Below are 22,253 nucleotides of genomic sequence, written 5' to 3'. Positions count from 1 at the left end.
TCGGGGAGTCCAGAACTAGAGGGCATAGGTTTAGGGTGAGAGGGGAAAGATATAAAAGAGACCTAAGGGGCAACTTTTTCATGCAGAGGGTGGTACGTGTATGGAATGAGCTGCCAGAGGATGTGGTGGAGGCTGGTACAATTGCAACGTTTAAGAGGCATTTGGATGGGTATATGAATAGGAAGGATTTGGAGGGATATGAGCTGGGTGCTGGCGGGTGGGACTAGATTGGGTTGGGATATCTGGTCAGCATGGGCAGGTTGGACCGAAGGGTCTGTTTCCATACTGTACATCTCTATGACTCTAATTTCATTTATTCTACCATGATTTAAACTTTATAACTGGGAGCAAAGAGAGTTAACTTCAGTTGCAATATTGCTTAGGATTCCATTTGGAGGTTGGTGTGTTTTACAACTGGCTATTTAATTATCTTCAGCACTTTGACATATTCCAGTTGGAAAAGGTGCTAGAACCATTATATATTAGGGTTCTGGTGTTTGGATGTGTAGCCAAGTTCTCAGGGAAATTTCTGAACTGGACAAAATTACTTAAATAAATTTGCCAACAAAGTTGTGAGCAATTGGCTTTAAAAGCACTATCTGATCCCTTTTGGAAGTATGTGTTACAGTTTCTGGGGAACTACCTAGTTACTCTTTTACTTGGGGAGTGATGATTTTTCCATTTCTGGCTGTTTCTTTGGTGAAGTACCAATTTTATTTCCAGCAATAAAAACTTAGGTAATTACGTCTTTGGTATTATCATATTTATTATTTTCCTGTCTATTTCTAATTAACCTGTTCAGAGAGATGTTCTTACACACCTCTGGGAGGTAAGACTTGAACCTGGACTTTGTCGCCCAGACATAAGAGCACTAACATTGCATCATAGAGCGTCTATGCATATTTTGTTCACTTTTACTCACTCTGCTTCCATGTTAAAACTTAAGGTAGCCATGTAAAATTGGCTTGAGTAGGTTAAAAAAAAATGAAGAGGTAGTCAGTAGTATGGAAAGTTCTTATTCCTCGTGACTCTTAGTTTAGAAACTGTCTCAAAGTAGCAAAGAAGTGTAATTGTTGGTGCGACTCTAGGGATACATTTTATGATTTTGGACTGACAAGAGCAGATTATAGTTCAAAATACTGCTTTCCTGAAACGGAGACCGCAGTGTTCGAAAAATAAATATCTAAATTCTATATTAACTCATCATAATATTCTAAAACTCTATTTGCCCACCAACCACATGACTTTAAGGAAGATTTTCCAGTTAATTAATATTATTTTCTGTTTGTTAATATATCAAGTTTGACCAAGGACATGACTGGGAAGGATGATGTGTACAGAGGTCCGGCTGTAAGAGCGTTGTGCCGTATTACAGATGTAAGTATTCCTTCTGGAGAGAGAACAGGTTGTGCAGCTACTGTGGAGGGATATAATGAAGCCTCCATTTCTTTATTATAAATTTGAGGAATTATCTAGCAAATTTTGGCTATAAAATTATGTCAAAATGCAGGAAGCAGACTTGAAGCTAGGGCCAGTGGATGTGATTTAGAGTAAAAGTTAACCCGTCTGTTTATGATCAAATCAAAGTTCATGCTTCAATTTGTTGTATAGATGAAATTAAACCAATATCACCAACCTCAAATTTGAATCTAGTTCAGAAGGAAACTAATTGTGTACCTGCAGGTTAACAAAAAGAACAAGGTATTTCACTTTGTATCTGATAGGTCGGTTAACTGAGACTGGTGATAACAGTGCCATACTGTTTGCTTGATTGCTTCTGGAATTTTCCAGATGTAATTTTCATAAATGGGTTCGTACATTCAGTAAGAGATTGCCTGGCTAAAGTTTTGTTTGCAAAACTGTACTCCTTGTTTGTAAATCTCTCCATGGCTTGCACCTAATTATCTCTATGACTTCCTCCAATCCTACAACCCTCTAAGATGTCTGTTTTTCTCCAATTCCAGCCCTTTGTGCATACCAAGTTTTAACTGCTTTATCAAATTCTCTCCCTTAACCTTGCATTCTCTCTACCTCTCTTTCATTCTCCATCTCGTAATTCTGTGAAGTACTCTATGTTAAAGGTGAATATAAATGCAAGTTGTTTTGATAGGACCAGCTAAATAGACTATTTGGTGTTTTCCTGTTTTAGTTTGTATATTCATAAAATTGTTTTGTATTTTAAGTTGATTTCCCCGCTGAGCCAATGATTAAAGCACATACCTGGTTCTTTTGTTGGCATGTGCTCAGTCAAGCTGACATCTGGAGCAGAGTTTCAGCCCACAGGTGGCTAACTTGGGTGAAATCAACTGAACCAAACAACAGCTCTGCAGCACTCTTCATTTCACCATTGACAGATATTTAATGCAGTGTTAGTGTTTCTGTGGCACGGGTAATGTTAGAAGTATTAGAATATGTTTTATTTTATGTTCCTTCCTGTCATTCCCTTGGTAGGTGACAATGCTGCAGGGGATTGAACGTTATATGAAACAAGCTATTGTGGATAAGGTGGCAAGTGTTTCCAGCTCTGCCTTGGTGTCCTCTCTGGTAAAGATGCCTAAAATAATAATTTCCCATTCATTTTAAAGAAGACCAGACCTTTTGATTGTTTGCAAAATATGAATTCTTTTAAATTCAGTATTAACATTTTACAGTTAAAATGCATTATGTGAAGGCACAGCCATTCACAATACTACTATTACTTTGTTACCTGGGTGCATTTAAAGCTTGAATATTTTTCCAAAAAGGGCATGTTTTGAAGAAATAATAAACCTACATAATTTTTTTCATATCTATCAAATTTACATAGTTTGTTCCTATCTATGAAAGAATATGAAGGACAGTTTTACTTTGTTAATCCATGGGTCTCTATGCAGAAAGTTAGGATTTACAAGCAGATGTTAACTTTTAGAAATTCTACCCAGAAATTAGCATCTAATTGACAAGATACCTATTTAAGACACTACTCAAAATAATAAATCTCAGTGGCGATTTTAAAGAACTTTCTCAGGCTACCTGAAAATCAAAACCATGTTTAAGATTCTTCTGCTCTGAATGATATTTCTTATTATTGCTGGAGCAGGGACAATTTTAAACTAACAGCACTCTGGGATTTTGACTAAATTTCCATGTTTCTTTAACATGATGGTCAAAACACAAAGGAACCTTTGCTGCCATTTCCTCAAGGGAACTTGCGTTTAGATCATATAGGTAGAATTACATTGTTCAACCATTGTTTTTCCCTCAGTTCTGCCTATTTCCTTTCTAATATTTGGGTTTTTCCCACAATTCCTCAAATGAAAAGTTGAATGGTTGACCTCAATCAGGTCTCTGCCAAAACTGCTTTTATTTGTCCACAACATGTTGCAGAAGAGCAGCCTGGCTTGAATCTTTCTTTTCCCAAGGAAAATAATACAGTCATAGCTCTCCATTTCTCAAAGCACATTTGAAATGGGGAGAAATAAATGTCCTCCTTTTTTTGACATACAACACCAATGCACAATCTGACTGTACCATTAAATCTCCAAATAAGTCTCTGAGAAACTTGCACAGCAAGTCAACAATATTTTGGAATTGCATTGCAACTAGGCCAATATCTGAAAGTAAAGGATAGGCTTAATTATTCATTTGCAACTTTGAATTTGGAACAACAATCAAGTCTGTGTCTCTGTAATTAGGGAGATTTCATTTTCTCATCAACTGCCAGTAGCCTTTCTGTTTTCCAGAGCAAAAGGGAGATATAATGCAACATTTTCTGTTCTTATCTCCAGCATTCCCAAACTGTCTTTTCATCACTACCAAGAATTCTGTTAGCTGTTCACCTAAGAGGTTTTATTTGCTAGTGACGAACACAGTATTAAAAATTATTCTTCAGTGTGCAAGGGCATTTATTTATTTCTCATGGTTTTAAAAATTCTTTAGCATCTCATATCTACAAGCTACGATGTGGTGAAACGTTGGGTGAATGAGGCTCAAGAGGCTGCCTCCAGTGATAATATCATGGTACAGGTAAGCCAATACAGTTTAGCAAAATGGAATGAGACTCATTATATGGAGGCCAAAAGCTTAGGCTTTAAATACATTTAGTTTGTACTTCACTCAACCTTTCTACAAAGTTCACAGGTTTGAGTTCCTCGGAAAGAATGTGTTATAATTGAAATGTATGAACTTGGTCTTCAATTCAGCTTATTTGAGGCTGCAGGGAGGAAAAGGAACAACAAGAAGTATCATTCTTAACCAGGTGTTAGGTGTTCGAAATGGATCATTTTCCAATCCCCACAGTTTAACATAGTGTTATTTTTTAGTTTAGGAATAAGGAAAGGAAAGATCAAAAAATGGTTGCATCCCTTTATTATGTCCTCAGAGTCCCTAAGGTACTTCACACCAATAAATTACTTTTGAAGTGCAGTCACTGCTATGAAGTCAAATGTGTTGCAAAACTATCTAGTTCGTAATTAACATATTTATATATAGTGATTCATAATATTCTGACCTCCTGAATCACATAGTCAGATTTTCATGCAGGGGAAGTGAACATTTCAATTTTTCTCTTTGTCTTCATGAAGCTGCTCTCCCTGTGTTCTGTGTTGTTTCAGAAGAAGTGCCTGTTCCTCTGTCTTGCTCAGTCTGTTCCACGATAATACTGAACTGCTCAGTAGATCCTTAATATCTGCCTTGATTTAATAGCCCAAAAAGTGGATGCCAACTACCAATGTGGCACTCCCTCATTATTGAAGTATTGGCCTAAACCTTGTGCTGGATTGTATGGGTTCAGTGTCAGAGGTGCAGGTGCTTCAGTGGTTAGCACTGTTACCTTGCAGTGCCAGGAACCTGGGAGGAGGAGGGGGCAGGGGGTGTGGATCGGGTCTGAGTGGAATGAGTTTTGGTATGGACTCTATAGGCCAAGTGGCCTCTTTCAACACTGTAGAGATTATGTGATTGTATGAATACGACATGCAATTTTACTGAGTTATCACATTATCTTGGCTGTCCGCAGCCACTCGTTATGATACTAGAGAGGATCAAAAGCAAAAGAGCATAGATTTAAAGTAATTGATAAAGAAGCAGAAGTGATGTGAGAGAAAGATTTCCAAAGTAGGTAGAGGTTGGAATGCACTGCCTGAGTGTACATAGATGCAGGTGGGAGATGGGTTGCTGGGAGAACGCTGAAGCATGGCATGAAGTAAAGAATGTTCATTTAGAGTGCCAGTACATACACAGTGGGCTGAATGGCTGTCATCAGCACTGTAATTATTGTGATTTTATAATCGTGTCAAATTAATTTGAAAAAAGTACTGCACTGCCTGTAGATGGTTTCTGGTAAAAGTAAAGCAAGATATGCTGATAGATGACAGTAAGGATCTTGACACCTTCCACATCGTATTGAGGACTAGATAATAGTACTTGATGACGATTTGGTAGAAACTCTTTAGTACACTGAATAATAGACTGGATCTCCATTAATTACTTTTGGAACTTTATTGCTGTTGTCCTTCCAAATTTACCTTATTTTCTTGTATCCCAATGTGTCCTCCCATTTTGAAATGAAGGTTTATTGCTCAAATTTATTTTTAGTTTTCTATTTTTGCTGGAGCGCAAATAGTAGTTCTTCACAATACAGGCATGCATTGTTCCTAAAAACTTTTAGATTTTAAAACATATGGCACTGTACCAAGAAGGGAATCCTGGTTTTCTAAAGAAATAGAAAGCAAATAGAGGAGTTGTTGCTGAAGAATAATCTGTTGAGGTTATTAATGTTTTCATTATTGATGCTTTGCTTGTTAATGTCTTCATGTCATTCTTACTTCCATGCTTTCTTTCAGTATCATGCTTTAGGCCTCTTGTATCACATACGGAAGACTGACCGGTTAGCTGTTACAAAGATGGTAAATAAATTCACAAAGTGTGGTCTGAAATCCCCATTTGCCTATTGCATGCTGATCCGTATTACAAGTAAACTCTTGGAGGAAGCGGAGGGAGGGTAAGTTACTCCTTTTATTGTTATATATTTGACATCCCCAACCATATTGCCTAACAAGTTAACTTGGCCATTTTGGGAATCGAAGCAATTTCACAAATTGTATATCTAAAATGCTAAATTACATGATCAGATATTTTGGTTAGATTTGTTGGTGCTGAACCTCATTCAGGTTGCAGTCTTGTTTCCATCTCTGTCTAAGTCTATCTGGAAAAACTTTTGAGAACCTGATTTTTGCTAGTGTACATTCTACTGAAATAGTACATTTAGTCATGAAGTGATTTTATGCTTGGGCCTTCTTACTTTGTTAAAATTAGAGAGGACACTAGAACCACAAAGTCAACAGAATGGTTTCAGCACAAATGGAGGCATTTCATCCTGTTATCTCTGGACAGACTATCTGCAAGAGGAATTCCATTAGTGCACTTCCTCACCTTTTCCCTCAGACCTGCATTTTTTTTTCCTTGTCAAGTAATGATCCAGTTCTGTTTTAAAAGCCATGATTGAATCTGTCCCCACCACATTTTTCAACCACCTGCAGCATTAAAATAATTTTTCTCTTACGTGCCATTATTTTTATTTTATTTAGCTTCTTTTTACTTTGACTATTTTTTCATACAGAAAATGTTATTTTTGTTTATTTTCTACCTTTCCAGAGCTCTTGGGATGCTGCCCCATGGCTTTACCTTATTACGTAAGGTGAAAGAGTGATTCTTCTTATTTTTAAATTTCATTTTTTTTCCAAGATGAATTGATCTCAGCCTTGTTCCTTTTTTTCCCGTTGGAGTGCGAAGATCAGAAAACAGTGAATAGTCTTTTTTATTGTGCACATCAAGAGAAATTAACTGTTAGTTGTAACTTGGAAGAAAAAAAGAAATGGGGAGCCATGAGAACAAAAGCTGATTTAAAGCTCACTTCTTTAAATATGCATGGTAATTTTTCAACTTTGCTTTTCTGCTGTGAACCTTTCCCACCAGGACTATTTATCAGAAATTCAGACATACGCTGCATATCTTGTTCCAACCATAATAACTGAAAATTATGTGTTTGCCTTTGTATTTTTGATACAAGCATCCAGAGGCTGAATTTCCCACAATCAGGCAAACTCAGAAAATTACTCTCAGTTGCTTTCAGAAGTTTGGGGTTTGAAAGCTGTCCATGGTGTGCTACAATGCCAACATCTTGTAAGATGGCCCATTGTAATTAATGTATTTAACCTGCAAAGTATTGTCACAATAACAACAAATGTACAAATTCAAAAGTGCATGACCAGATTGATAAATGATACTTGCTAACCAGCAAAATAAATCTAAATAAAGCTCTGTCCACAAATCATCATACAGTATATGTAAAGGTAAAAACATTAAAAGATATGAATTTTAATCCGGGTTTAGGTGATGGTTCTAACTGCCCAAACCTTGTACTCATTGATGTTGTCTGACCTCCTCTATTAGTTTATTACACTTTAGTCATTTTCAGGGTTCCATATTTCCTCAAATCCATTCATACTGACCCTGGAATCTTATAACCTAACAGGCAGGACTGTCCCTTATTTGATTTCATTGAAAGCTGCTTACGTAATAAACATGAAATGGTTGTCTATGAGGCAGCATCAGCCATCGTCCACCTACCTAACTGCACTGCTAGGGAGCTGGCACCAGCTGTCTCAGGTAAATACCTTTAAACTGATAAGGCAAGTATGATGCAACTTAATATTAGATGCAGGGCTGCAACACTAAACTGACCATTACTGAAGCCTGATTCATTACTCAGCCTCCTGAAAAGTTCTTTTTTAAAAAAAAATGAGAGTTGTTTGAAAATTGTGGTTCCCTTGATGTGTAAATACAGAGCTTAGTAGTCACGCATAGTTAGGAATAACTGATGTTGACTGTGGGAATTCTACTGTCAGTTTTCTATGCTTGTGGACAAATCATCAGAAACATTACTTCATCAGACTCTGTGTATCTTTGTAGCAATTACATCAGCAATGTTATGGTAGAAAAGAAAGGAATTGGCCATACTTCCCACTCTTCGTTATTTGGTCTCTGTACATGCCTTGGAATAAGAACCGGATCTGACATATTTTTGAAATCCACAATGACTGATACCTGCTCAATTTTCACTATTAAAGTTCATCTGAAGAATGGCTTATATTCTGAAGGGCTATTAGTTCTCACAACTGTACCTCAGACTTCTTTAGAAGTGGAGATAAAAGTTTTGTTACCTGAGCCCAGTCTTTGGTTTACTGGCATTTCATCTTTGGATCACATTGGTCCTGGTTGAATAGCATTAGATTAATGAAACGGCATGCTTGTTCTGTTGCATTTGGAGTTTTCTGGGTTTGGAAATGCTCCCTGTGATGAATTGGCTGCTTCAAGAAAGTGAATCTTATTACTCCGGTCTATGATAGTATATAATTCATTAGAAGGGCAGGATAACTGTCTCAAATAAATACAAAGAATATTGGAGAAACTGAGCAGGTGTTGCAGCATCTGTTCACAAGTGCTGCTAGGCATGCTGAGTTTTTCCAGCATTCTCTGTTTGTTTCAGATTTCCAGCAGCCAAGGTATTTTGCTTTTAGTTAGTTCAAATAATATTTTTCATAGTTTTATTTAGTTTTAAATTGATAATCTTTGCTGCTGTTGAATTTTACCTTATTAATTCTTCCTATTTGGTATAGTTGAGTTAACTTATTTCATTTTTCAAACAGTTCTGCAGCTTTTCTGTAGTTCTTCCAAACCGGCTCTGAGATTCGCTGCTGTTCGAACTCTCAACAAAGTAAGCTCAGTTTGTTGCTTTTTTCACTATATGTTTGTGCATTTTAAAAATGTATTAAGTCACTGAATCATTCATTGTACAATTTATTTTTTTTTTGTATAACTATCATTGTTTTATTAAATGTTTTGACCTTTTTGTTTGGCATACCCAAAAAGTCACCAAATAATTACGCTGAGAAACATACGTAGGTAGAGTTTTGCTTTTTCCAAAAGATTTGGAGTTTTGCTATCTTCTGAAAGGATGCTTTAGTCCTAAGAGCTCAGATGCACCTTGAAGGGCAGCATGGGGGCTCCACAGTGTGCATTGTATTGCTACAATTGAATTAATTGATACTTGAACAGCTTATCACTAGAACAGTTATGAACCTCCATCTGTTTGACCAACTCTGATTATGCCTACAACTGTAGTGTCAGGTAACTGGGTTAGTGGAGTCATCTGAGTGCATTTCAACCTCCTCTGAAAGGCTTACCTTGCAATATTTAATGAGCTAGTGAAGCTAGTCAGTTATCCACAATACCATGCAGTAGTGTAGACCTATCTGTTTAGTTGCTGAATTATTGAAGCTTTTACAGGCAGTTGATTTGGTTCTGAACTTCCATTGTCAAGTGTGTCATCTTGGTCACCTAGATACTTCAGTGAAAAACTGGGTTTAGTAGCAAGTATGAATAGTCAGTAAACGAACTGATTGGAACATTATCTCAGTATTTGTTTTTGTTTCCTGGAAGGTTGCGATGAAACACCCATCTGCCGTGACTGCTTGTAACCTGGACCTAGAGAACCTGATCACAGACTCGAACCGCAGTATTGCAACACTGGCTATTACCACATTGCTGAAAACTGGCAGTGAGAGTAGCGTAGATCGGCTTATGAAGCAGATCTCAACTTTCGTGTCTGAAATATCTGATGAATTTAAGGTGAAACATTCAGGAAAATCCTATCCAGCTGTAGTCTAGAGAATAGGTTCAACATAATGAAAGGGAGTCTGCACTCTTAGATTTTATTAGGTTTTTTTTAAGTGTTCATGAACTCTTCAGTTTTCATTTAATTTTAGAATCATTTTATAATGAAAGTTTTAGAGAAAAACATTGACCTTAAAATTGTACTTATGGGATACTAAGATATGAATATTTAGCACATTTATCTGAGTTTAGCGAAAAATGTTAATCCATTGTTTAATTAGGTGAACAACTCCACTAATTTGAACAACCATTTTCAGTAAATGGGTTGAGATACTAACAACTTCACTTCAGGAAAAGAAAATGGCACTGTAGCAGAATTCCACATGTTTTTTTCAGAACTATAGTAGCCTATTTGCTTCATTTATGCTGTTTTATTTTAAAGTATGAATATTTAAAGAAAGTCTGGTGCTGGACAGAAACAACAATTTATTCTCTTGCAAGAGCTGACCTAATTCATGATTTACATTTGTCATTAAGTGTCAATTGCATTAAGGTTAGATAAACATCAAGATCAAAGTATTATATAGAGAAATGTTTGTAAAATGAGGAGATTAAATAGATTGTTTGTTAGAGAGTACTCATCTGAACTGCATTTATACAATTGCTGTTTAGGTGGTTGTAGTGGAAGCAATCAGTGCACTTTGCCAGAAATATCCTCGTAAGCACAGTGTTATGATGAACTTCCTTTCTAACATGCTGAGGGATGAGGTGAGCTAAAATCCTGCTATGGTACATTTTATTGAACATAATTTGTAGTTATGCAAATAGTTGTTGCACATGAACATATGATTAGAGCCTTTAATTTGATTCCTTTGTCCCATTAAGAATCAATCTAATTCCACCTAAAAATATTCAATGACTCTGCCTCCACTGCTCTCTGAGGAAAACTGATGTGGAGGTGCCAGTATTGAACTGGGGTGGACAAAGTCAGAAGTCACACAACACCAGGTTATAGTCCAACAGGTTTATTTGAAATCACAAACTTTAGTTGCGCTTTTCCTCCAAGTGAAGTCATTTCATCTGACTATAACCTGTGGTGTTATGTGACTTCTGACTCTCTGGGAAGAAAAGAAATCTGAAGGCCAATCATCCTTGGAGAAAAAGAGGGGAGGCGATGGCCTAGTGGTATTATCACTGGTTTATTAATCCAAAGAACCAGGTAATGTTCTGGGGACCCAAGTTTGAATGTGACTCCAAATCCACAGTAATCTGGTTGAATTTTAAATGTCTTCTGGGATGGGCAATAACTTCTGGCCTTGCCATTGATATGTAATCCTGTGAATGAATTAAAAAAATTCTCATCTGTTTTAAATGGGTGATCCCTTATTTTAAAGCTGTGCCTTTGGGGTTCTGAATTCTCTCCACGTTCCCCTATTCTGTAAATGTTTTGGGAATTATTAAATTTGACTCGGCTAAAAAATGAAATTGATTGTTAATATGCAGATTATTCTGCATTATTGTTCTATGATACTATGTTTTGTTTATTGTGATGTACATTTGTTTGCCTAGGGTGGGTTTGAGTACAAACGTGCCATCGTTGATTGTATTATTAACATCATTGAGGAGAATCCAGATAGTAAAGAAACTGGTCTGGCCCATTTATGTGAATTTATTGAAGACTGTGAGCACACTGTTTTGGCCACTCGTATATTACACCTATTGGGTAGAGAAGCACCCAAGACTCCAGTTCCTTCCAAATACATACGCTTCATATTCAACAGGGTGGTATTGGAAAATGAGGCAGTGAGAGCTGGTATGTGTAATCTAATGCAAAGTGATATTCAAACTCTGTTCAGTTTTCTACTGTTTGAGTTTGTGTAATTAGAGAGGAGAACATATGTTACATTTTTTTCTCATTTTTTAAAATGATAAGCAGATCATGTTTTGTCTTGTTGCCGTCTCCATATCTAACTATGTAACCTAAAGACTAGCAACACTTCAGGAGAGATAGGAATTAGCAAGTCTGAATGTCTGTTCATTCCTTGCTCAAGTAGGCCAAATGTAGAACATAAAATGCAAAAGGGAGGTGTAAAATGTTATGACCCTTTAATCTGTTTTATGAACACATGTAAGCATATGTAAATTAGGAGCAAGAGTAGGTCATTCGACCCCTCAAACCTGCTCTGCCATTTCGTAAATGCAAGGCTTCTTGAAATGTGGTTTGAACTTCACATTCCTACCTACACTTGATCACCTCTGACCCCTTGTTAATCAGGAATCTATTTACCTCTACCTTAAAAATATTCAATGATTTTGCCCCCTCCGTTTCTACTCATCTTGGTCTAAAATGAAAGATAATTTATTTTTTTAAATGTGTCCTGTAGTATATGGAAAGTTTTAGTTTTCTTTCAATTCTTGCATTTCCACTTTCTGCTGACTATTCAACTAGATGATTAATGCTGCTCAACTCCTTCATAATCTGAAGCAGATGGATAATTCCAACAAAGCTTTTTGCTGTCTGAAGCTTCTCTGTGTATTCAGGATACAGGTGTCCTTTGTAAACTACTGATTTGGGAATGGTGGGTTTGAATCATTGAAAATGGTTACCACACAGACGGAGACTGGACCATAAGGACCATATTAGGGTGTCTCATTCCCCTGCCTTTTCCCTGTGGTCCTTCAAAACTTTGTCTTCAGATGATAATTGAATTCCTTTTCGAAAGCCATAATTGAACTATAAGAAATTGTCCAGTGACACTGAATTTCCTAGGTGGACAATTGTACTCATTAGCAAGTGATTGCCGACAACAGGAAAAAATGTTTTCAAGATCATAATCACTTGCTGGACAAAACTTATGCTCCTAATGATGAAGAGGAACCACCAGCTTTCTCTCTCTTTTCACTCTCCTCTCTGATAAATGCAACTTTAAATGCAAGGAATTTAAGTGAATCAAATTTTCCCACTTAAAACCAATGTAAGTGTTCATTATTTAAATTCTGAAGGTCCTTTCTCATCAGAAAAAAAATCATTAAAACATTATATCCTGTCATTTGAAATCTTCATTGCTAATTTCTATACAGCAAACATTTTATTAACCGACATCTATGGGATCAGGAGAATACTGCTTGATCAAATATTCCGGATATTGAAGAGGTCCACATCATCAATATAAAAACGCGCTAAGTAATAGAAACGTAATGCAAGGGTAAACACGTCACTGTTCTTCTTTATTTACAGCATAAATCATTTTAAAATAATGTAACTTTGCCTTGCATAAAACTTAACAGCAGAGAGCCTTCTCTATCACACACTGAACTGACTACTCTGACATTGTGGTAAATCACAGTATTTGAGGAGAAATTAACTTGAAATTGAATCAACAGTTGATATTTTGTGCGGCCATTCGATTGAACAAGAAGTACATTGAGGTATTAAAAAACTATACTAATTGGACAGAATATTACAGTAAACTTCAGTATTTAGTGTATATAAGTTTTGCAAGTTTATCAAAAGTGCTGGTTCATAAAAGGTTCATTAAAATTTGCTGTACTGGTAAATTAAATAGCTTGTAAAATAAAATGAAATTTAATATAATGAAGAAATATGCTTGTCACCTTCCTATCTCCTGCATCCCACCAATCCTGCTCAAGACTAATCCTGCTTCCTGAATTTCCCACTTGTCACTCATTCGACTTCCTGACCCAGCTCACTTTGACCATATAACTTTCGAAATTCTTCACTGCCTGGCCAGCTTCTCACTATTAGCCCTCTGACTTGGGGCCCCTTCCCACTCCTCGACATACTCTTTCATCAATGCTTCTTGCCAGTTCACCTTCTCTCTGACTTCTTCATTTGCTACTTCACTCTCCCAAACCATTATTGTGAACGAGGGCTCTGGAAATGTGCAGCAAGAGGCCACAGGAGTAGCTTCAACTTGTAGGTGGTTCAGTTGTGAACTGGAGAATCAGCAGTGAGACAAAATGTTCAGGAGTGAGACAGTCTATAAGCCAGAGACTCAGTGATGACAGGGTAGTTCAGAAGTGGGAGAGGCCTCAAGCCAGGGGGTCAGCAATGAGAGGAAGGATCCAGCAGACATTCCAAAATGATACTAGTCATATCACATGGCCCCATATTAGATCCACTGAAATGACTTTTAAACAAAATTTGTAATGTTAAACAAGAATAAGGGCCCACTAAATGATTGAGAGTAAAGTGAAACTGCTTGAAATTAGGTAACCTAAAACAGGGACTTACTGAGTAATGCTTTTCATGACAACTGAACATCCCAGAGTGTTTTACCACCAATTAACTACTTTGAAATGTAGTCACTGTCAATGATCCCCCGAATGATTTTTTTTCAGTACTGTGGACCTATGAGCTCCATACACAACAGTGGCTTCCAGAAGCCGATGTGCTGCAATCCTGATTGGCATGCATGGAACCACCTGAGTGGCTACGCAGCTCAGGGAATTTGGTCACTGTTGTAATGTAGGAAATTGTAATGAAGATTCAACTTAATTGCCCTTTACAAGAGCTATAGCAAATTATCTTTAGTATATTTCACTATAAAGGCAATGCTTTATTTGTCATTGTGTGTGATCTTTTAACCAGTTTGCCATTTCACTTTTTGCCTGCAGCTGCTGTAAGTGCATTAGCTAAGTTTGGAGCCCAAAATGAAGAGCTGCTTCCAAGTGTCTTGGTTCTTTTACAGAGGTCAGAGTCCTATTATCCTCCTGGTTATAAATTTCCCCTTTTAAAAGGGTATCTGCTTAACAGTTTAGAACTGAAATTAAAACAGAAAAGTCTAGCAGCACCTGTGGAGAAAGAAACAGAGTTGAAGTTTCAGGTTTGACCTTTCACAAGAACTGTCAGTTATGATAAGTGTTCACAGACCACATGCAACATTAACTCTGTCTTCCTACTCATTCTGGAGGGAAAGGTTTGCCTCAAAATAATCAGTGAACTGCCTCAAGAAGCAAATAATATTTTTGTCAATGAAACCAGAGGAAATAAGTGGCTTAATTAAACAAAAATACTAAGACCCTGTTTATTTTGGAAGGGATCAGAAATTGAAATTTATTTTTCCAGGTGTTATGTTCCAGGTATTTTTCTGTATAATTTGACATGTATATTCCCTTACCTTAAGGGAAAGGGAAGGCAGGTTGAAGTAATTTGCATGTTTTGAATAGATTGAATGCTTGGAAAAATTCAGATCTGCAGCAATTTTTGCTGTTATTCTCCAGTTGTGTGAGATAAAGAGACTTGTTAGCAGGGTAGATCTCATGGAATACAGGGAGAACTAGCCATTTGGATACAGAACTGGCTCAAAGGCAGAAGACGGTGGGTGGTGGTGGAGGATTGTTTTTCAGACTAGAGGCCTGTGACCAGTGGAGTGCCACAAGGATCGGTGCTGGATCCACTACTGTTCATCATTTATATAAATGATTTGGAAAGGAACATTAGGACGTTCATATGTTAGTAAGTTTGCATATGACACCAAAATGGGAACGGTAGTGGATAGCGAAGAAGGTTACCTCAGATTACAACAGAATCTTGATCAGATGGGCCAATGGCCTGAGAAGTGGCAGATGGAGTTTAATTTAGATAAATGTGAGGTGCTGCATTTTAGGAAAGCAAATCTTAGCAGGAGTTATACACTTAATGGAAAGATCCGAGGGAGTGTTGCTGAACAAGAAGACCTTGAGTGCAGGTTCATAGCTCCTTGCAGGTCGACAGGATAGTGATGATGATGTTTGGCATGCTTTCCTTTATTGGTCAGAGCATTGAGTATTGGAGTTGGGGACTCATGTTGTGGCTATACAGGATGTTGGCTAGGCCATTTTTGGAATATTGTGTGAGATTCTGATCTCCTTCCTATTGGAAGGATGTTGTGAAACTTGAAAGGGTTCAGAAAAGATGAACAAGGATGTTGCCAGGGTTGGAGGATTTGAGCTATGGGGAGAGGCTGGGGCTGTTTTCCTGGAGTGTCAAAGGTTGAGGGGTGACCTCAGAGGTTTATAAAACCATGAGGGGCATGGATAGGATAAATAGACAAAGTCTTCCCTGGGGTGGGGGAGTCCAGAGCTAGAGGGCACAGGTTAGGGTGAAAAGGGAAAGATGTAAAAGTGACCTAAGGGGCAACATTTTCAATCTGAGCGTGGTGCGTGTATGGAATGAGCTGCCAGAGGAAGTGGTGTGAGGCTGATACAATTACAACATTTAAAAGGCATCTGGATGGGTATATGAATAGGAAGGGTTTGGAGGGATATGGGCCAAGTGCTAGCAAATGGGATTAGATTGGGTTGGGATATCTGGTCGGCATGGACGTGTTGGACCGAAGAGTCTGTTTCCATGATGTACATCTCTATGACTCCATGACTGTAATATTGGGTGAGGTAGCTGGTCAGCACTTTCCATTCACATTCAAAATTAGGTTTTGCCAATTGGGTTTCAGCCCAGTCAAGTTCAATTATTTTAAGCTGCTTGCTAAATTTTCCATCTGCTTGGGCTATTGACTGGCAAAAAATTAATATAAACCTGAAATCTTCCACCACACAGGTGTATGATGGACTGTGATGATGAAGTTCGTGATCGTGCAACCTTCTACGTGAATGTATTACAACAACGGCAGAAAGTTCTCAATGCAAGTTATATTTTTAATGGTAAGTTTTCTGAAAGTATGTATACTGTCTTAACCCTGGATATTTGGATAGAGCATATGGTGGACCATTTTATCCCCTTCATTTGACTATTCATTATCAACCACAGCCATAATTCATAATTCCAGGCCCATTGCTATGATAGGGAGTTTTCAATACCTATCAGTGCTCTCGCTGCAAATCCACAAATGGGAGGCTATAATTAGCGTGATAATTTTGACATGGTTAGTTTTTGCTAAAAATAAAAGAAGTTCTAATATAAAAGATTTGCATACTCGCTGTCACGGTTGCAAAGTGCTTCACAGCCAATGAAATACTTTTCATTTCTTTTATGTTTCATTTTGAAACCTTTCATTTTTGTAGTTGCTGTTGTAATGTAGGAAATGCAGCAGATGAACTTGCTTACAGCAAACTCCCACAAACAGCAGTATGATAATGATCAGATAACATATCTTCACAAAATTGTTGGAGAGGTAAATACTAACCAGGTCACTGGGGATAAGCAACTGAGTTAGATGACACTTAAGGTGAAAATATTAATATAAAAGCAGAGTATATGATTCAAATTAGAACTTGAATTTTCCTAAACACTGGGGTTGCCAATTCTCCGTGCATTGTCCTGGAGTCTTCAAGAACTGACTAATGTACACACTCCATGAAGGAAATGCATAGGAACATTTGAAAAAACCTTTAAGCAATTCTTAGCAATTGCTGGAAAACCTCAGCAGGTCTGGCAGCATCTGTGGAGAGAAAACAGAATTAATGTTTCAGATTCAACAACTTCTGTTCTTGTTTCTGATTTCCAATGTGTGCAGTTCTTTCAGATTTTTTTAAAGCAATTTTGTTGACTAGTTATACATCTACTAAAACTGAGGTAAAAAGCACGGTTTGTACAATTGTTCAAGGGAAATGATTACAATTTTTCTTTCCGTCACAGGTTTGTCAGTCTCTATTCCAGGCTTAGAACGAGCTTTACATCAATACACCCTGGAGCCTTCAGATAAACCATTTGACATGAAGTCTGTCCCCCTGGCCACTGCTGTTCACATTGAGCCCAAAACTGGTATGTGCAATGTGATCCAATGTTCACTGTTGTGTTGAAATTATAGAGTTTATTTATGGGCAAATCATGAAGATTCAACAACCATTTATTTCTCTCTTCCACCAAACAAGTCATGAAGCTGAACAATTCAAGTATGTCATGCTAGATGCTTATTTAATCTACCAATTGGTTATTGTCAGCACTGTGGTGTTATTTGGACTATTTTCTGCAGAATGTAATGTCAAGTGATTTATTTTAATTGTGATTATTACATAATATGTCTATGGTAGACTTAGTTGTAATGTAAACTTAAAAATGGCCAGCATGGTTAGCAAGTTAATACAATATGATGATATGCCCTGATCATACTCCTGATGCAATCTTGATTTCTTAGATTGTTTCTGAAAATAGAATTCTGCCTTTGCATATTTATTCCCTGCAGAAATTACAGCTGTTGCCAGTAAACAATTGGAGAAGATTGCACCATTGTGTCAAGACATATTCCAAGGTAAAATAAAAGTTTAATTTTTGACTAAACGAGGTTCTATGACTTTATGCAATTTTTTTCGTTTATTTATATATACTCCAATTTTAACATTAAAAATCACACACCAGGTTATAGTTCAACAGGTTTAATTGGAAACACACTAACTTTTGGAGCATCACTCCTTCATCAGGTGATCTCATCGTATTCAAACAGATGAAAGACTCAACAGACAATCAATTTTTCAATGTATAATTTCAGTTACATCACATTGTAAATTTTTGCTATAAATTCTGTGTGTTAGGATTGGGCCCTCCACTATCACCTGATGAAGGAGCGGCGCTCCGAAAGCTAGTGTGCTTCCAATTAAACCTGTTGGACTATAACCTGGTGTTGTGTGATTTTTAACTTTGTACACCCTAGTCCAATACCGACATCTCAAATCATCCATTCTTAAATCTGCTCTTGCAAAGTTTGTTACTTTGGATTAATATTTCCCTGCCATAAAAGTGCTGCTGTCTGGGGATCTGTGCTTGTGAATCCCCATTCTGCCTCTACCATCTCTTATTTGTTCGAATCCCTTCCACTGATGTCGACAATGGAGTTAGTGATAATAGAAGTTTTCTAGAAGAAATTAAAAAGGTATTTACTGGAATCTTACCAGAACTAAGAAGTTGTTACCTATTAGGAAAGATTAAACAAGATACCTGTACATAGATCCCTGAAATTTGCCATCTAGGTTGATAGTGCTGTTAAAAAAGCATACGGTTTCATTGGTAGAGGGATTGAGTTCTGGAGCCGTAATGTCATGCTGCAACTATACAAAACACTAGAGCGGCCGCACTTGGAATGTTGTGTACAGTTCTGGTTGCCATATTACAGGGGGGATGTGGAAGCATTGGAAAAGGTGCAGAGGATATTTACCAGGATGTTGCCCTGGTCTGGAGGGAAGGTCTTATGAGGAAAGGCTGAGACTTGGGTCTGTTCTCATGGGAAAGAAGAAGACTAAGGGGGGATTTGATAGAGACATACAAGATGATCACAAGGATTAGATAAGGTAGACAGTGAAAGTCTTTTTCCTAGGATGATGACATCAGCTTGTACGAGGGGGCATAGCTACAAATGGAGGGGTGACAGATTTAAGACAGATGTCAGACACAGGTTCTTTACTTGGGGAGCAGTCAGGGTGTGAAATTCCCTACCTGCCAATGTAGTTAACTCAGCCACATTAGCGAGATTTAAATATTCTTTGGATAAGCACATGGATGATGATAGGATAGCATAGGAGTATGGATTTAGATTAGTTCACAGGTTGGCGCAACATCGAGTATGCGCTGTTTTGTTCTATGTTCTAGTTCGGATATTCCTCCTAGAAAAGGGAAGACTGATGACCTAATGCAGATCTAAAAGATTACAAGAGGACTTGATAGATGCAGAGAAAGTATTTCCACTTGCAGGCAAGATCAGAGCCAGGAAACATAGTTACAAGATTGTCACAAATAAATTTAATAGGGAATTCAAGAGAAATTTATTTTCCAAGAGAGTGGTTTAAATATGAAACTTAAAATATAGGGAGTAGTTGAGTTAAAATGTGTTTAAGGGATATCCAGAAAGAAAAAGATCTTTTGCTAGGGTTTTATGAAGTTGGGGGATAGGAAGAGGCTCATGATAACATGGAATTGTTGAATTTAATGGCCTGTAAATAATTTATAATATATATCAGATAGTTAACACATTCCAACAAAAACGAAGAATTCTAAAGGACAGACCTGCATTTACAGTTAACCAAAAGTCAAAGATAGTATCAAACTTAAAGAAACGTCATATAATTGAGCAAATGTAGGTAGCAGGTCAGAAGATTGGATAGAATATTAGATTAGATTAGATTATACAGTGTGGAAACAGGCCCTTCGGCCCAACAAGTCCACACCGCCCCGCCGAAGCGCAACCCACCCATACCCCTACATGTACCCCTTACTTAACACTACGGGCAATTTAGCATGGCCAGTTCACCTGACCTGCACATCTTTGGACTGTGGGAGGAAACCGGAGCACCCGGAGGAAACCCACGCAGACACGGGGAGAATGTGCAAACTCCACACGGTCAGTTGCCTGAGGCGGGAATTGAACCCGGGTCTCTGACGCTGTGAGGCAGCAGTGCTAACCACTGTGCCACCGTGCCGCCCACTCTACACAGACACAATGTGCAAACTCCCCACAGACAGTCACCTGAGGTGGGAATTGAACCCAGGTCCCTGGCACTGTGAGGCAACAGTGCTAACCACTGAGCCACTATGCCAACCGGTTTTATATATATAAAACAGCAAAGAATTCCTAAAAGAAATAATTAGAAGGAAAAGATTAGAGTTTGAGAAAAATTAGCCAAAAATAATTAAGAGTTAGGAAAGGTTTCTTCGGCTGTTTAAAAAATTAATAAAGTAAGTGGTCCAATAGAAAATTAGTTTGAGAAATTAGTAATGGAGGATGAAGAGATGGCAACCAAATTTAACAGATATTTTATATCGGTCTTCATTAGAAAGGATACAAGTAGCATCCGTGAAATAACTTTAAATCAGGAAATGAAAGGAAGGGATGAACTCGGGAAAACTACAGGTAACGCAATCGATGAATTGGGGTTACGGTTCCTATAGCATGAACTTTTAAAATGTGTTGACTATAATGTGATTACAGTGACAACACTTTAAGCGCTGTTTCTAAAGCATGATTTTTCTAGAATGTGGGGCTGCACAAGAACACAATCATCACGTTATAGAAGAACTGACTGTACCAGGGAAGTAGTACTGAGCACGTTGTTGGAACTGCTAGTTGACAAGTCCCCAGGTTCTGATGGGTCCCCCTAGGGTCTTAAAAGAAGTAGCTGGTGAGATATTTGATGCATTGGTTTTAATTCTCCAAACCTCAGTAGATTTCGGGAAGATTTCTTTAGATTGGAAAATAGCTAACTGAAGTCCTTTTATTCAAAACAGGAATGGGGGCAGACAAGTGGAAATTACAGGCCTGTTACCTTAAGGAAAAATGTTAGAAACTACTATTAAAGAGTTTGTAACAGGGGATTTGATAAGTTTAAAAGTAATCAGGCAAAGTCAATGTGGTTTTGTCAAAGGGAAATCATATTTTACTAATTTATTGGCGTTCTTGAAGAAATAACTTTTGTTGCAGATAAATGGGAACCATTGGATATATTATACTTACTAAGTGCTTTCTGGAAATCTGGAATGCCATATCAAGGGTTCTTGTGGAAAGTAAATGCTCGTGGTTTAGGGGATAACATATTGGCATTGATAGAAACTTGGCTGGCTAACCGGAAGTAGACAGTTGGTATCAAGGGTCTTTTTCATGCTGGCAGAATGTCACAAGGATCAGTGCTGGGACATCAACTCTTTACAATTTGTACACATTTATTTGGATGAAGGGACCTAAGGTATGGTAGCTGAGTTCAATAAAGATTCAAAGATAGTAGGAAAGTGAGTTGTAAGGAGGACAAAAGAAGCCTGCAAAATGTTATACAAATGTTAAATAAATGGGCAAAGATCTGAACATGGAGTACGATGTGGGAAAGTGTGAAATTGTCCATTCTGGAAGAACAAGCATGTTATTCAAGTGGTAAGAGGTCGTAGAATTCTGAGGTGCAGAGAGAAATGGGTGCAATGATCACAAAATTAATATGCAAGCAACAGCTAGCATTTTGGAAAGCTAATAGAATATGTTGTTTTATTGGAAGGGGAATCGAATGGAAGAGTGAGGAGCTTTTGCTTCAGTTATACAGGCCATCGGTGAGACTGCATCTGTGTATAGTACTGGTCACTGTACTTCAGGAAGAAGGTTAATGCATTGGAAGCTATTCAGAGGAGCTTTACTAGACTAATACCTTGAATGAACGTATTGCTTTATGAGGAAAAGGTGGGCAGGTTAGGCCTGTATCCTCTGGTGTTTTTAAGTGTCAGACGTGTCTTAATTGAAACATAAGACCCTGAGGGGAGTTGACCAGGTGAATGCCAAAAGCGATAGTTTAAAAATAAGGGGCCGCCTTTTTAAGACAGAGATGAGGAAACATGTTTTTCTCTAAAATTTGAGAGTCTTTGGAATTCACTTCCTCAAAAGGCAATGGTTGCCCAATTTTTAAATATTTTCAAGAAATGAAAGATTATCAGGGTTATGCAGGAATATAGATTTGTGGTTAAAATCAGATCATCCAGGATTATGTGACTGACTGTGTGGAGTTTGCACGTTCTCCCCGTGTCTGTGTGGGTTTCCTCTGGGTGCTCCGGTTTCCTCTCACATTCCAAAGATGTGTAGGTCAGGTGAATTGCCCGTAGTGTTAGGTAAGGGGTAAATGTAGGGGTATGGGTGGGTTGCGCTTTGGCGGGTCGGTGTGGACTTGTTGGGCTGAAGGGC

At 37.8% G+C, this 22,253-nt stretch overlaps 1 protein-coding gene across 1 annotated transcript in view; it reads left to right on the top strand.

Moving 5' to 3' along the window:
* Window positions 1–22,253, top strand: part of copg2 (COPI coat complex subunit gamma 2) — a 60,002-nt gene that overhangs the window by 29,014 nt on the left and 8,735 nt on the right. Inside the window, exons 6-18 of the mRNA XM_043714021.1 lie at window positions 1,302–1,377; window positions 2,452–2,544; window positions 3,919–4,005; window positions 5,820–5,977; window positions 7,511–7,644; window positions 8,685–8,752; window positions 9,478–9,666; window positions 10,324–10,419; window positions 11,221–11,464; window positions 14,290–14,365; window positions 16,211–16,314; window positions 17,249–17,374; window positions 17,796–17,861. Coding sequence (XP_043569956.1) covers window positions 1,302–1,377; window positions 2,452–2,544; window positions 3,919–4,005; window positions 5,820–5,977; window positions 7,511–7,644; window positions 8,685–8,752; window positions 9,478–9,666; window positions 10,324–10,419; window positions 11,221–11,464; window positions 14,290–14,365; window positions 16,211–16,314; window positions 17,249–17,374; window positions 17,796–17,861 — 1,517 coding nt within the window. The remainder of the gene's footprint in view (window positions 1–1,301; window positions 1,378–2,451; window positions 2,545–3,918; window positions 4,006–5,819; window positions 5,978–7,510; window positions 7,645–8,684; window positions 8,753–9,477; window positions 9,667–10,323; window positions 10,420–11,220; window positions 11,465–14,289; window positions 14,366–16,210; window positions 16,315–17,248; window positions 17,375–17,795; window positions 17,862–22,253) is intronic.

Source organism: Chiloscyllium plagiosum, chromosome 23 (assembly GCF_004010195.1).
Source record: "Chiloscyllium plagiosum isolate BGI_BamShark_2017 chromosome 23, ASM401019v2, whole genome shotgun sequence".
NCBI lineage: Eukaryota > Metazoa > Chordata > Chondrichthyes > Orectolobiformes > Hemiscylliidae > Chiloscyllium > Chiloscyllium plagiosum.
This window is presented reverse-complemented; position numbering and strand designations above follow the sequence as displayed.